Here is a 12,494-nt window from a genome sequence, read left to right as displayed (position 1 = left end):
CCTCCAGTTGTCACCCGTTTTTTTTTCCCACTTCTTTTATAGCAAAACTCCCTGAGAGATAGCTTCTGTTTGCACTATCTTCCCGCTGTCTCCCTGACCCTGACCCGGCCCTGGTCACCACTGTATGACTGAACCTGCAACCCTCTGGCCTCATCTTCTCAGTTTCTAGTTGCTGTGGCAGAGGCGATTGCTCCTCCTCTTTAAGGCAGTTTTCCTAGTGGTTGGGCTTTTATCTTTCTCCCCTCCCTGGCCATTCCTGCTCACTCTTCTTAGCTGCCTTTTCCTCTTTTTTCTGACCTGGAAGTATTGGAATGCCCTTTTCCTGCCGTATTCTCATCTCTAGCTTCCACTTCTCTGCTGAGCTCCAGTCTGCATTTCCAGCAGTTTCTGTGGCCCATAATAGGCATCTCAACCTTAACACGGCCCTGATACCTGCCCCGGACCTGCTTCCCACCCACGGTGCTCTAGCTCAGCATACAGCACCATCTTTGACATCTGTCTTCTTTGAAAAAAAAAAATGACTTCCAAATTTCTATCCTGTGATGTTTGATACAAATACTGAATTAGCAAGTGATGAAGCCTATTGGTAAAGTGTTTGCAGTGACCCACCACCAGCTGAAGACAAGTGTTCCTGTGCCTGCTCCCCTGGGTACTCCCCCTTAGCCACAGCTCTCTCTCTGTCACAGCCCACATCCAAGCCCTAGCAAATCCTGTGGGCTCTGCTGGCTGAGCCTGTCCACGTTCCACCACCGCCCCTAACCCAGGCCCCCGTCGTGTCTCCCTGCCCTCCAGATCTGCTCTCTACACAACAGCACAGCAGAATGACCCCTTTACACCATAAGTCACTTCATGTCCCCCCTCTGGGACCTGCACTGGGTTCCTTGCTTCTCCTCAGACAAGCCAGCCCCGCCCACTTGGCCCTTGGCTCCCGCCCCTCTGGCTGCCCTCCACTCTCCAGACCTGCACTCGGCCTCCCTCCAGTCCCGACCTCTCGCCCAGCTCGGCCCTGCCACTCAGCTTTCTCTTCCCATGCTACTCTCACTGACTGAAACTAACTATGCACCCATTCCCCGCTTCTTCTTTATCTCTCTTATGGAGAGTATGAACTCCATGGGTTGTGTCGTCAGCGCCAGGCACCACACCTGCGGTGTAATGCAGGCTTAGAAGTGTGCCAGCTGAGTGTGTGCAAGGGAATAAATGATGAAAACTGTGTCGAATGAGTGAGTGAGTGAGTGACTGAACACACACAGGAATCAAGGACAGATGAGTCCTGGTGAGAAGGGGAGGGACAGGAAAATGAGGACTTTTCTTTTAGGACCGCTGAGTTGTTGTTACTTGATGTTTTATTTTCTTTCCTATGATTCTGAGTTGGAGAAACCTGTGATTCTAACTTCATTTCTCAATGCAGTTCTTGCTCCTCACCACCCAATACTAAGAACTAACTTGTTGCTTAGATTGAAAAACCTGGGGTAAAAGGTAACAAAAACATGCAGTTCTTGTCCATGAGGTCGTTCAGAAGACCAGAAGACTCTCAGAACTAATAATTCTCAAAATTAATTGAACCCTCCTTCCCAATTATGAGAGAATTGAGTTGGTTGCTTTAGCTGTGTGTGGTGGCGGGGAATCTGGGTCGATGTTCCCGGCTGGGTCTGGGGGCAGCGCTGTTGAGTGTCTTTGTCTTCTCTTTAGGGCTGCCATCCAGGACTATGAGTGGCTAAGATGGAGACGTCCACCTCAGCCACTGCTTCGGAGAAGAAAGAAGCCAAAAGTGGGATCCTGGAGGGCACTGCTTTCCCTGACCCGGGTAGGAAGGCCTCTGCCCTGGCAGTGGCCACAGTGGCAGCAGCCGCGGCGGCAGCTGCCCAAGGAGGTACTTTCTATTTTGCACACTTGGTGGGCAGCAGGGGTCTTTTTCATTAGCCCGTTAGGATTTAATTGGACTGGTGGCCGATGTCATTGGGCAGGCATGCTGGGTTTATGGAGGGTGAAAAGGAGGGCACCCCTGCTCCTGAGGATCCTAGGCACTGTGACAGATGTCTGCAGGTTTTTGCAGAGGTCTGGCCACCCCCAATCTGGGGGAGGGGCTGGGCTGGCTCAGACCCCAGCAGGAGGAGAGGGAAGGGGGGAGAAGGGAAGCACAGTGGCTGCTGGGCGGCCCTGGGGTGCGTTCAGTTGGCACATTTGAGATGTGCCAGAGACACTGTTTCTTGCCTTTGGCCCGCCAGGGACTGTTTTAGAACGTAATTGTCTCTTGATCCCTTCTGGCTGTAATTAGAGGGTCAGGTACAGAATTTAGTATCCTTAGGTGAATTTCTGGCCAACTTAATTATAACAGAAGGACTAAACGAGCCACAGCCTCTCATTTTACTGCCCCAAAGAGAAATACTCCATGCTTTCCACTGGTTCGTGCCAGCATCCCGGTGGGAAAGTTTGGCGGGAAGGCGAGACCTCCCCTTGTGTCTGCGCAGTCCATCTGGAGGCCACAAAAACTATTTCTGTCTCTGAGGAGTGGAGAGACTTAGATTTCTTTTCTTTCCCTTTTATTCAAGTGCATTTTGTCATGCCCTGTTGCTCTCGATGCTCAAGCACAGCTCGGGAGCAGTGGGAAACTTGCCTGGGCCTGTGGAGCGGGTACATGGGTGCGGGCAGTATCTCACGCTTTGATGCGAACACAGATGGGGGTGCTGTTAGAGTGCAGAGCCCCGTGCACTGAGCTGGGTAGGGCCGAGTGTCTGAATTTCTAACCAGCAATCCGATGATATGAGTGCCGCTGTGCACACATGGATCACGCTGCGCTCAGCTTGAGGTTGGAGCCTAGGGAATCGAATGAGAGTTAGGAGCTGGTGTTTCCTAGAGTGGACTGGAGGACCTCTAGGCCGTTGCTGCTACATTAATTTTTATTGTCCCTGTGATTCTCAGTCAGAGGTCACTAAAGGATATGTGGCCCAGGTGAGGAAAGGAATATATAAGGCCAACCTTGTGGTCACAAGGGGAAGGTGGGCTTTGGGCCGCCCGGCCTGGGTGATGTCACTTGTCCCCTGTGCTGCCTGGAGAAAGGCTGTCCAGGCCCTCTCTGTGTGAGGAGGGGCTCACTGGGGGTGGAGAAAGGAGCCAAAGTCCAGGGTGGGTTCTCATTCTGGGTGCTGTCCAGAGCCAGACTTGAGGGGAGGGAGGTCAGGGACAGGAGTCTGGTGGTGGCTTGGAGGTTGGCCTCCTGGTCCTGGCCTGGTTGTGTCTGCAAATGGTATGTTCCTTCCCCTGGGTCAGGGCCTGCCCTGTGCTGTGGGGACTCTTCAAGCTCTCCCTCTGCCTGGCTCACAGAGGCGTGGGCGCCTGCGCCTGAGGGGGCTTCCAGCAAGCCAGCTCTGTGTGTCGCCAGCCCGCTCCGGGCCCTCAGCCGTTTCTCCCTTAGCCTGGGCCTGCCTCTCCAGTGCCATGAGTAGATCATGAACTGCCACATGGCATAATTTACTGCCACAGCAGCAGAGGACAGACTTTGGCGGTAATTAGTCAGTAATTGGGTAGGGGTGGGGGAAGCCCCTCTAGCATCAGACCTGTTTGTTGCCAGTGGTGCAATAACAACAGAAGCTCCAGGGGCTCTGATCTGAGGGGGGCGGGGGGGGGGGCAGGTGCCTGTTACTTGGAGTGTAGTAGCTCCTTGGAGGCACTTACTCTGCTCTATCCCACCTCTACTCAACCCCACGGTGCCACCCCAACCCACCCCTACAAGCCCCCTGTCCCCTTATTGCCTGACCCCAGGGGATCCCTCGGCTGATGAGGTTCCATCAGAGGGTGGATGTAACCTGTCAGCCCAGCTGCCCCTGGACAGGTGGTTGTGTTCTTAGTGCAGCTGCTGCTGGGAGCCTCCTCACTGTTCTGCTCCCTCTGCCCCTCTCCAAGCAGCCTGTTGGGGAAGGGCCCTGCTGGAGTCAGTGAAGAGTAGCTGTCACTGCATGGAGCAAAGCAGGGGCATCTTGGAACAGATCCCCTGGTGCTGGTGCCCACGTTTTTGGATGGAGTGAGGTTGGCCCAGTGGTGTGGCCCAGAGGGCACTTGCCAGGCTCCTAGTTCCAGCAATATCCCTGGGTCCCAGTGTGGCAAGCCATTCCCTTCTCTGGGCCTCATTTTCATATTCAGGGCATTTAACAAATGTTATCCAAGGTCTTTCTGATCTCATGACTTTGGATCTTTATTACCTCCTACTGGAGGTGGCAGAGGTGCTGTGAGTGACTCATATATAGTATCTGAAGCCTCACTCAGGTACCTTGATAGACAGCTGGTCTCAAGGCTCAGAAGGAGTCAGAAATAGCATGAGACTCCAGAGTGAGGATGGGAGGTGGGCATGCCCAGGGTCAAAGCCTGGAAAACGCGGCAGGAGCTCCTGGGTATAAGACTGGAGCAAGTCTCATCCAGGAGCAGTCCTCTCCTTTAACACCTTTTGTTTTGTAGATGAGGCTGACAAGAGGTGGGGAAGGGACTTGCCCAAGGCCACCAGCTGCTTCAATGGAGAGATCGGAGTCCTGTGGGGAGAGCGGAGGCTTGGGGCTCGGGGCTCCTGCCTCTCACAGGGTGAGAGTCTCCTTCCAGTATTTGCTTTTAGACTGTGGTTTTAGATTGTTCGTGGGTGATATGGGCCCAGCCCACTGATGGGTACTTTACGGTAAGCATGCGGTCCCTGCATTAGCCTTGGAGAGGTGTGCTCGTCTGTCATCGTATCTCAGCTCCCTCATCTGTTCAACGGCTAATAGCGCCTACTCTTTTCCAGACAGCCAGTTCTCTGAAACTATGACTTATTTTTACAGAGGGACCTTGAAAGTCACCTGGTTCGTATCTTGACCTCCCGAAGTGCATGAAGCTGGACCTGCAGGGGCTGGGTGTTTCCACTAAGAATTGCTACCTCTCTGAGCTGAGATGTGCATCACAGACACCTTCACAGAGTAGGGCAGGGCCTTACCAAAGGGAAAAGCAGTGCTGTGGTCAGACAGGACAGGTTAGTTGAATCACCTGGCAGGATTAGCTCGTGACAGTAGAACCTTGGCCAGGGGGTTCTTTCCCAGCTTCTTTAACTGTTATGCTAACACTTGTAGGCCATGAAGCTTTAAAAACACATTTTGACCCAAAGGGTTTTTTTTTTTTTCTCTTTTATTTTTGAAATGGCATAATTTTAAAGGCAAGTTGATTCAGATGTTTCTCATTGCTTGGCACTGAAACTGTCCAAATGCTGTCATATTTTCCTCCTCACAGTGCCTCCCCCCCCCCCCCCAAATATTTCTGAAGCCCTGTGTGCCTCAGCTGGACAGCAGGGACCCAGCTATGCCGAGCCTTTGGACTGGGTTGAGCAGAAAGGCTGAAGCCATAAAACTCTGAACGGGTCTGAGCGAGTGAGCTGTGCTTGTCCCTGAGGTCCCTGTGATGTTCCTGCAGCGACCAACACCTGCTTCTTACACTGACCACTGCTGAGTGCTGGGTCAGGGCCCTCCCACTGTGGTCCCATACCAGCAGCATCAGCATCCCTGGGAATTGTTAGAGGTGCAGATGCTTGGGCCCCATTCCAGACCTCCTGAAGCAGAGTTTCTGGGAGTGGGGCCCAGCAAGCTGGGATGTATCTGATGCATTGTAAGTGATGGTCCCTCTGTGTTCTAGCTGCATAAAGTAAGGTGAGTTTTTCCATATGTAAAGTATGAATCATACGTGGAGCTGCTATGTAGAAGTTACAGCAGGCAAAGCATGTGCCCTCACTTGCCTGGCCCTGGGTACTTTATGGGTAGTAGCTGCTCCTGCTGTGCAGTGTAGAGAAGTTGTGAGAAGCAGCTCAGACTCTGCAGCCAGGTTGCCTGGTTAAGGCCCAGCTCTGCTAACCTTGGGGCATGTATGTGCCTCGGGTTTTTCATCTGTAAAATGGACATAATAATAGACTCTACTTCATAATGTTGTCAGAATTGCTTGACTTAGCACATGTAAAGTGCTGGTTACATCAGCTCTACGAGGGGAAACCAGAAAGAAACCCCAGAATTTGTTTATAAAAAATTATGTATTCTTACATGTTTAAACTTCAATCACCTTCAAAGTACTCTCCATGTGATGCAATACACCTATCAAGACATTTTTTCCACTGCTAAAACAGTTTTTGAACTTGTTGATTTTGATGCCTTTTAGTGCTTTTGCTATTTTTTGTTTCACATCTTCCACATCGGCAAAATGTTTCCCTTTGAAGACTATTTTTTAATCCGGGGAAACTTTACCCTTTGCGACAGTATGGATGGACCTGGAGAACATTATGCTAAGTGAAATAAACCAGTCAGAGAAAGACAAATGCCATATGATGATTCCACTCATATGTGGAATCTAATGAATAAATTGAACTAACAAGTATAATAAAATGGGGACAGACTCATAGATGGAGAGAAGAATGACAGTTTGGGGGGGTGATTAGGGGGGAGGGACTGAGCAAAAAGGAAAAAGGACTCATGTACATGAACAACAGTGAGGTGATTGCTGGGGAGAAGGAGGTACAAGGGGACTAAAAGGTAATGTAAAAAAATACAATAAAGATTAAATATTTAGAAAGTCATTCAGGGTGAGATAGGGTTAGTGGGGAGGGTGGGGCATGGGGCTCATGCTGTTTTTTGGTCAAAACCTGCTAAACACTCAGTGTGGGGTGTGCAGGTGCGCTCATAGATCACCCATCATGAAATGGGCAAACGCATTGAAAGAGTCTTCAAAAAAAATTCACTGAAACTGAGCGTAGCCTCTCACAACAATGCCAGCTGGTACACTGATACAGATGGGCCCCTAGAACACTCATCTTGCAGGGGAAGCCTGTACTACAAGGGGCCCGCCCTCCAGAAGATAATTCTAGGTTTTGTTTTTTGCTTTAGGTCCTCCCTCATATATGAGATCCAACTTAAGTATTTGCTTCGGCAACTATTACCAGTTTTTTCTAGATCTGTAGGTTCTGACTTAACAAGTCTCCCTTGACTGCTTAGCATTACTAGGTGACCCTCTGAGTCCAGACAAGTGGGAGGAAGCACAGGTTTTTGGTGTCTTCCCATTTGAGAGTGGTGGACAGAGTACTGGGGCTGGAGGTCAGACCTGGGTTCCAGTACTTTCCTCTCTGCCCCCTGCTGTCCTGGGAAGGTGAGCTAGGCAGGGCCCTGACCTCTTTCACTCGCCCTCCTCTCCTGTACCTTGGAGGGTGGGACCAGCCCAGAGGCTGCTGAAACTGGCCTCATCTTATAATCTTATGAGACAACTGTAATAAACGCAGACTCCCAGGCTCCCAGGTCTGCTGAAACAGAATCTCCTGGGCCAGGCCCTGGCAGTGTGTGTGTTTAACAGGCTTCCCAGGTCGCTGGATGCAGCTGGTCCAAGGCATGAACTGGACCCCTGAAGTGGTTGTGACCCTCACACTAACCAGGGGTGAACACTGCATGACTCAGCATGGTACCCCCTTGCTATAGGAGGCCTTGGTGCCACCTCAACTAGCACCAGCCACCCCTTCATCTTGTTCACTGGCCCTGCTGGCTTCTTTGAAAGTTTCTTTCGGGTGCATTTTTGCTTAGTGCTTCTCAGACACCAGACTATGTAAACAAGCCTGGCCATGAGCATTCCTGCTGGGATGCATAGGGCTAGGAAATCCCCCCAAATCGAGGGACCTTCCTGTGTCCTAAATTGATCAATACCTCTGAGTCCCTGGTGTCTTTGCAGTCTCTCTGTTTCTGTGCCACACCTCTGACACATGGGCAGAACATTGTTTGTTGATCACTGTGCCCCGCCCCCTGGCAAGACAGACACCCAATAAATGATTGTTGAACCAGGGGTCAGTCTGATGCTGTCATGCCAGGTGTGTGCCTACTGGGCTGGTGTAGCCAGCTGCCTCTGCCAGTGCTGTGGTCCCCTGGGCATGAAGGGTCATTCGAGGCTGGCCTGATCCTTGGCCCCTTCTTCCTTCCCGAGGCCCCTGGAACTTACCAAGTGGCTGGCCTCCCTGGCTTACCTGAGCTGCTTGGCTGGGGCCACCCACTTTTGCCTTGGGCCCCAAATGCATTCAGATGTGACTAAGTGGTCAATTATTCTTATGTAAGTGATTTTCAGGATTGCTGTTGATGCTGCTTGTGAGCTTGTTTCAACAGCCCAGACGCATGGAACAGCCAGTTCCCATCAGACTTGTGCTGAAGTGCAGAGCTCCCCGCAACCGCTTTGCATACCATGAAGTGGGGTACAGTACCCCTGCTGGGCATTTTCTCAGGGAGTCTGAATGACTCTTGACAGCACCATGGAATGGTCTTGGGTGCTGAGGGTGTCCTGGAGGGTCAGAGTGCCTGTGGCGCAGGGTGGGGACTGGAGGCTCCTTTCTGTCCACAGCCGAGTACTGGGAAGGTACTGGCTCTTCCTAGCTCCCCACTCGTGGGCTGTGTGTTCCGGAGCAGGCAGTTCGCTTCTCTAAAGTCTGTGAAATGGCAGTGGTAATTTCTGGCTGTGCTGAGGTGGCTAGCAGAGCGCCCGCTTAGAGATAAAGTAAATGTTAGTGACATAAATCCGAGTGACCCTTCCTTCTGCGTATCGTGGTCTCATGCGCGACACTGAGACCTCATGCCCTAAATGCCACTCAGAGCTGCTGTCCACAGTCAGACTGGCTGCTCTACTTGTCCTGAGCGTGGCAGACTCCTTCTCTAGCCCCTGTGCTCTGGGAGACCCGTGCCCTCCGCGCCCCCGCCCCGCCTGGCTTCACCGCTTTGTTGTGGTGGCTGGCGTGCGTCAGCGGGTGAGCTCTGCCCACACAGAACGAAAGCCTCTGAGGGCAGTGATGTGGCTCCTGCTCCTGTTCTCTCCCTGGGCCTTGGCCACACCTCACAGACACAGCCTCATTTCTCGTGGTTCATTGGGTTATGCATGTGAGACTATTGTGATGTTGGGGAGAGCTATGAACTTATTTCCACTCAGAGCAGCACCTCCTTATCTGTGGTTTCAGTTATCCACAGTTAGCCCCAGTTCGCGACTATTAAACTTCAAATTCCAGGAATAAAAAAATCAAGTTTTACATTGTGCGCTGTTCTGAATAGCATGACAAAATCTGGTGCAGCCCCACTACACCCCACCCAGGACACGGATTGTCCCTTTGTCCCGCATCTCCACTCTGTACATGCTCCCTGCCCGTTAGTCACTCAGTAGCCGTCTGGGTGATCGGGCTGATTATTGGAGAGAGAGAGAGAGACGACATTTGACGTAACTTTTGTTACAGAATGTCGTTATAATTGTTCTCTTTTATTATTAGTTATTGTTAATCTTATTATGCCTAATTTATAAATAAAGCTTTATATCATAGGTTTAATTTATGTATGTATAGGAAACAGCATAATATTTATAGGAGCGAGTGTTATCTGTGGCTTCGGGGGTCTTAGAATGTTTCCCCAGGGCTTGGGGTGGGGGGATGACTGTACAGAACTTAGAGATCATCTAGTTCAAATCTGGTCATTTTACAGATACAGAAACTGAGATCCAGAGACATGAGCACAAGTAGTCACTTAGTGATGCTGTTGGGACTGGAAACTGATTCCGTAAGAATTGCCCCTGGGGGGGACATAGCTGCCCCCAGCCCCACCCTGTTCCCGGCCCAAACCCCAGCCCCCCAAATTGACAGTATTTATGTCAGAAACATTTTTCTGATGTTTGGTTCTGTCAAAACTAATTTTAGCATTTGTAAAGCTTGGTAAAAATATAGCCTCATTACTTTGATGTCAGTGCATAGTTTACTATTAGTATATTCTGGGCTTTATCATTTCGGTCATGTTTAACATGGCTGCGCCAGGCATGCACTATTAAATCTGACTTATTTTACATTCCTGTCCGGAATTATTTATTTGTAACAATTTCCTCTCTATCAAAAGACACAGCTAATGCTGTGTTTTAATGTGTTATTTACACACAAAATAACCTATTTACAACTTAGTATGCGCTGGAGGGAGAATGGATGGGCCCCGGTTTCCTGCATTCTGTTATATCGGAGTTTAACAATCTGGCTTGCTAATAGAACCATTTATCATTGGTGGGGGGATAATTTATTTTATGTTTGTGGCCAGGTCTCACTGCCTCTGATCTTAGGAACATTTTGAAGATAATGAAGTCAGGCCTGGTGTTTGGGGTGGATGTGGGACACCTGGAGGCATCTGGGGACCAAAAATAGAGCATTCTGGTGGACATTGGTAGGGGGAGCCAGCAGGGTGGCCCCTGGGGAGTGCAGGGGCTTAGGGGTCAGTGAGTTGACCCTTGTGGCTCCAGCGGGGGTATGCAGTGGGGCCTGACAGGGGCTCTGGCTGGGAGGTAGGTGAGCTTCCGAAATCCCTCCCCCGTCTCCACTCCCCAGACATCAGGGAAGTAGCTGAAGAGGTGTAAGGCAGACCCCTGCCACATCAGGCAGCCTGAAAGCTCAGATTGCAGTGGGAAGGGTCCCAGGCAGAGAGGCTGGAGGCAAGGAGTCCAGAGAGAGGTCCCTGGGTTTGACAGCCATGCATGGCAGGGAGGGGCAGTGCTCTCTTGGGACCCGTGGGACTGGGTGAGTGGTGAAGGTGAAGGCCTCCTGATTGCCCTGGAATGAGGCCCAGGGGTAGCTGGGGACTCCAGCTGGGTATGTGCCATTTGACCATACAGGGTGAGGTCCTGTGTGAGTGCCAGAGCCTTCTTTGTTGAAGAAGCAGTGTATCCAATTGAAGCCGCTGCCTCTGTGAAGCCCTGTGCTGGCACAAGACAGAGCACCAGGGAGGGTGAGGGGAGGCATCCAAGAAGCAGGAGCACAATTCCTGTCCCCAAGAGCTTGTGGCCCCATGAGAGGAACCAGACACCTATTTTTACGACGCTGGTGTGGCCATTGCCTGATGCCTGGGGTGGTCAGGGAGACTACAGGGAAGGAACATGTCCAGAAAAGGATCTAGATGCTGAGTGGGACCCTGCTAAGGCCACTGCCTGAAGCCAGGTGCCCTCTCTGACCAGTCGGGGTCTTGCAGTGCTCAGCCTCACACTCATATTAGGTGGTTGGGGTGAAGTTACCAAAGTGGTATTTGCAAAATATGGCAGGGCTTGGGGCAAGCCACAGGGGGTGGGGGTTGAGGGACGGCCACCCAGTTCCCCGGCCAGTGAGGCTCAGGCTTGGGAAGAGGAAGTTTGAATCCTTGCTTTGCCACTTCTCAGTTGGGTACTCTTTGCTGATCTGAACCCTGGTGTCCTCATCTTAATTAACTATGGACAAAATACTTACCTTTTGAGGGCTAGGATTACAGGTGAACAGTGTAAAGACTTAGAGAGCATCTGGCTTGTAGTAGGTGTTCTGTATGAAGTAGTTGCTGCTACTAGTATTATATGATGATTCTAGAACTTTTTCCGCGAGCAGTACATATGTTTCCAATAGATATTTGGGAGTAAGTGAATAAATGAATGCACAGGACTCTTGAGCTGAGCCTTCACAAGGAGTAGCAGTTTGCCCATGTTGTGCAAAGGGGAACAGCGTGGGCGAAGGTCCTGGGATTGGAGAATGGCTCAGGGTGGCTCGTTCTGTCAGCCCTTTGGAGAGGGGCTCCCTTTGCTCCCCAGCCCCAACCTCTGCCTCGGGACTGGGGAGCCCTGCTGGGTTTGTGTCCTCTATGGATGCTGGAGGTGCAGCCTGGCCTGGCCCTGGGTGAACACGGCTTGTTTGGACTGCACCCCCTCCTGTTCATACAGCCTTTCTCCTTGACGGGCCTGGAGGGAAGGGGCTGAAAGGGCTCTGTCTTGAGAAATGGCTTTGGGCTTTTTCCTTGAAGTTGTGTCCTGGCTGGCCCTGCTTCACTGGGCAGGGACCAGTGTCTAATGTCTGTGGGGACTGGGAAGTGTAAACCCAGACACCAGGCAGCAAGGCCTCTCGTCTGAGTCATCTCTGTGTCCTGTTTTGAACAGCGACAGTTGAGAGGAGGCCTTGGGTTTGGTGTGGTGCTGGGCAGTGGGCACCAGGCACACAAGCTGTACACCCTCCTCAGTCCCTGTCATCCCGGAAGTAGGGGGACATCCAAGGGAAGCATCATGCGTGGCAAAGCAGGTGGTCATGCATATGTGATAGTCAGGGCAGGAAAGCACCGCCCCCCCCACCAGCTGAGTGCCTGACATGTACCCTTTAGCTTTCACCTTGCCTCTTGGTTTGCACAGAGGCCCAACTTGTCCTGTGTCCCTCTTTGTGATGTAGGTTATGCGCTGACAGCCTGGTGGCACCAGAGTTCCCGGGACTGGTGAAGCTGACCCAAGGGAGAAGGGGGTCACAAAGGGAAGTCCAAATTGCCAAAGATGCAGTTTGTTGCCTCTTTGCGTTCTGAGGCCAGGACCTTTGTCCCATTTCTGGTCCCACATTGGTCACATCCCTCCAGGTTCTGTTGGTAATGAAGAAAGCAACAGGTGCCCTCAATTAGAGGCAGGCAAGTGGGGGTCCACATGTAGGTATAAACACGGGCTGCCCTTGCCTCATCTGCAAATGG

The 12,494-nt window shown here is 51.5% G+C and overlaps 1 protein-coding gene across 3 annotated transcripts in view; it reads left to right on the top strand.

The window, feature by feature from the left end:
* The first annotated feature begins 1,695 nt into the window (after positions 1 to 1,695).
* The window catches only part of GLI2 (GLI family zinc finger 2), a 177,180-nt gene continuing 166,381 nt past the window's right edge, over positions 1,696 to 12,494 (top strand). For 2 of the 3 annotated variants that reach the window (XM_090279263.1, XM_090279257.1), the window contains exon 1: positions 1,696 to 1,870. In XM_090279263.1, coding sequence (XP_090135389.1) covers positions 1,720 to 1,870 — 151 coding nt within the window. In that variant the 5' untranslated portion in view covers positions 1,696 to 1,719. The remainder of the gene's footprint in view (positions 1,871 to 12,494) is intronic. The other variant, XM_090279270.1, reaches the window with a different exon arrangement.

The sequence above is a fragment of the Furipterus horrens genome, unplaced genomic scaffold, assembly GCF_987537825.1.
Source record: "Furipterus horrens unplaced genomic scaffold, mFurHor1.1.pri manual_scaffold_1, whole genome shotgun sequence".
Taxonomy (NCBI): Eukaryota; Metazoa; Chordata; class Mammalia; order Chiroptera; family Furipteridae; genus Furipterus; species Furipterus horrens.
This window is presented reverse-complemented; position numbering and strand designations above follow the sequence as displayed.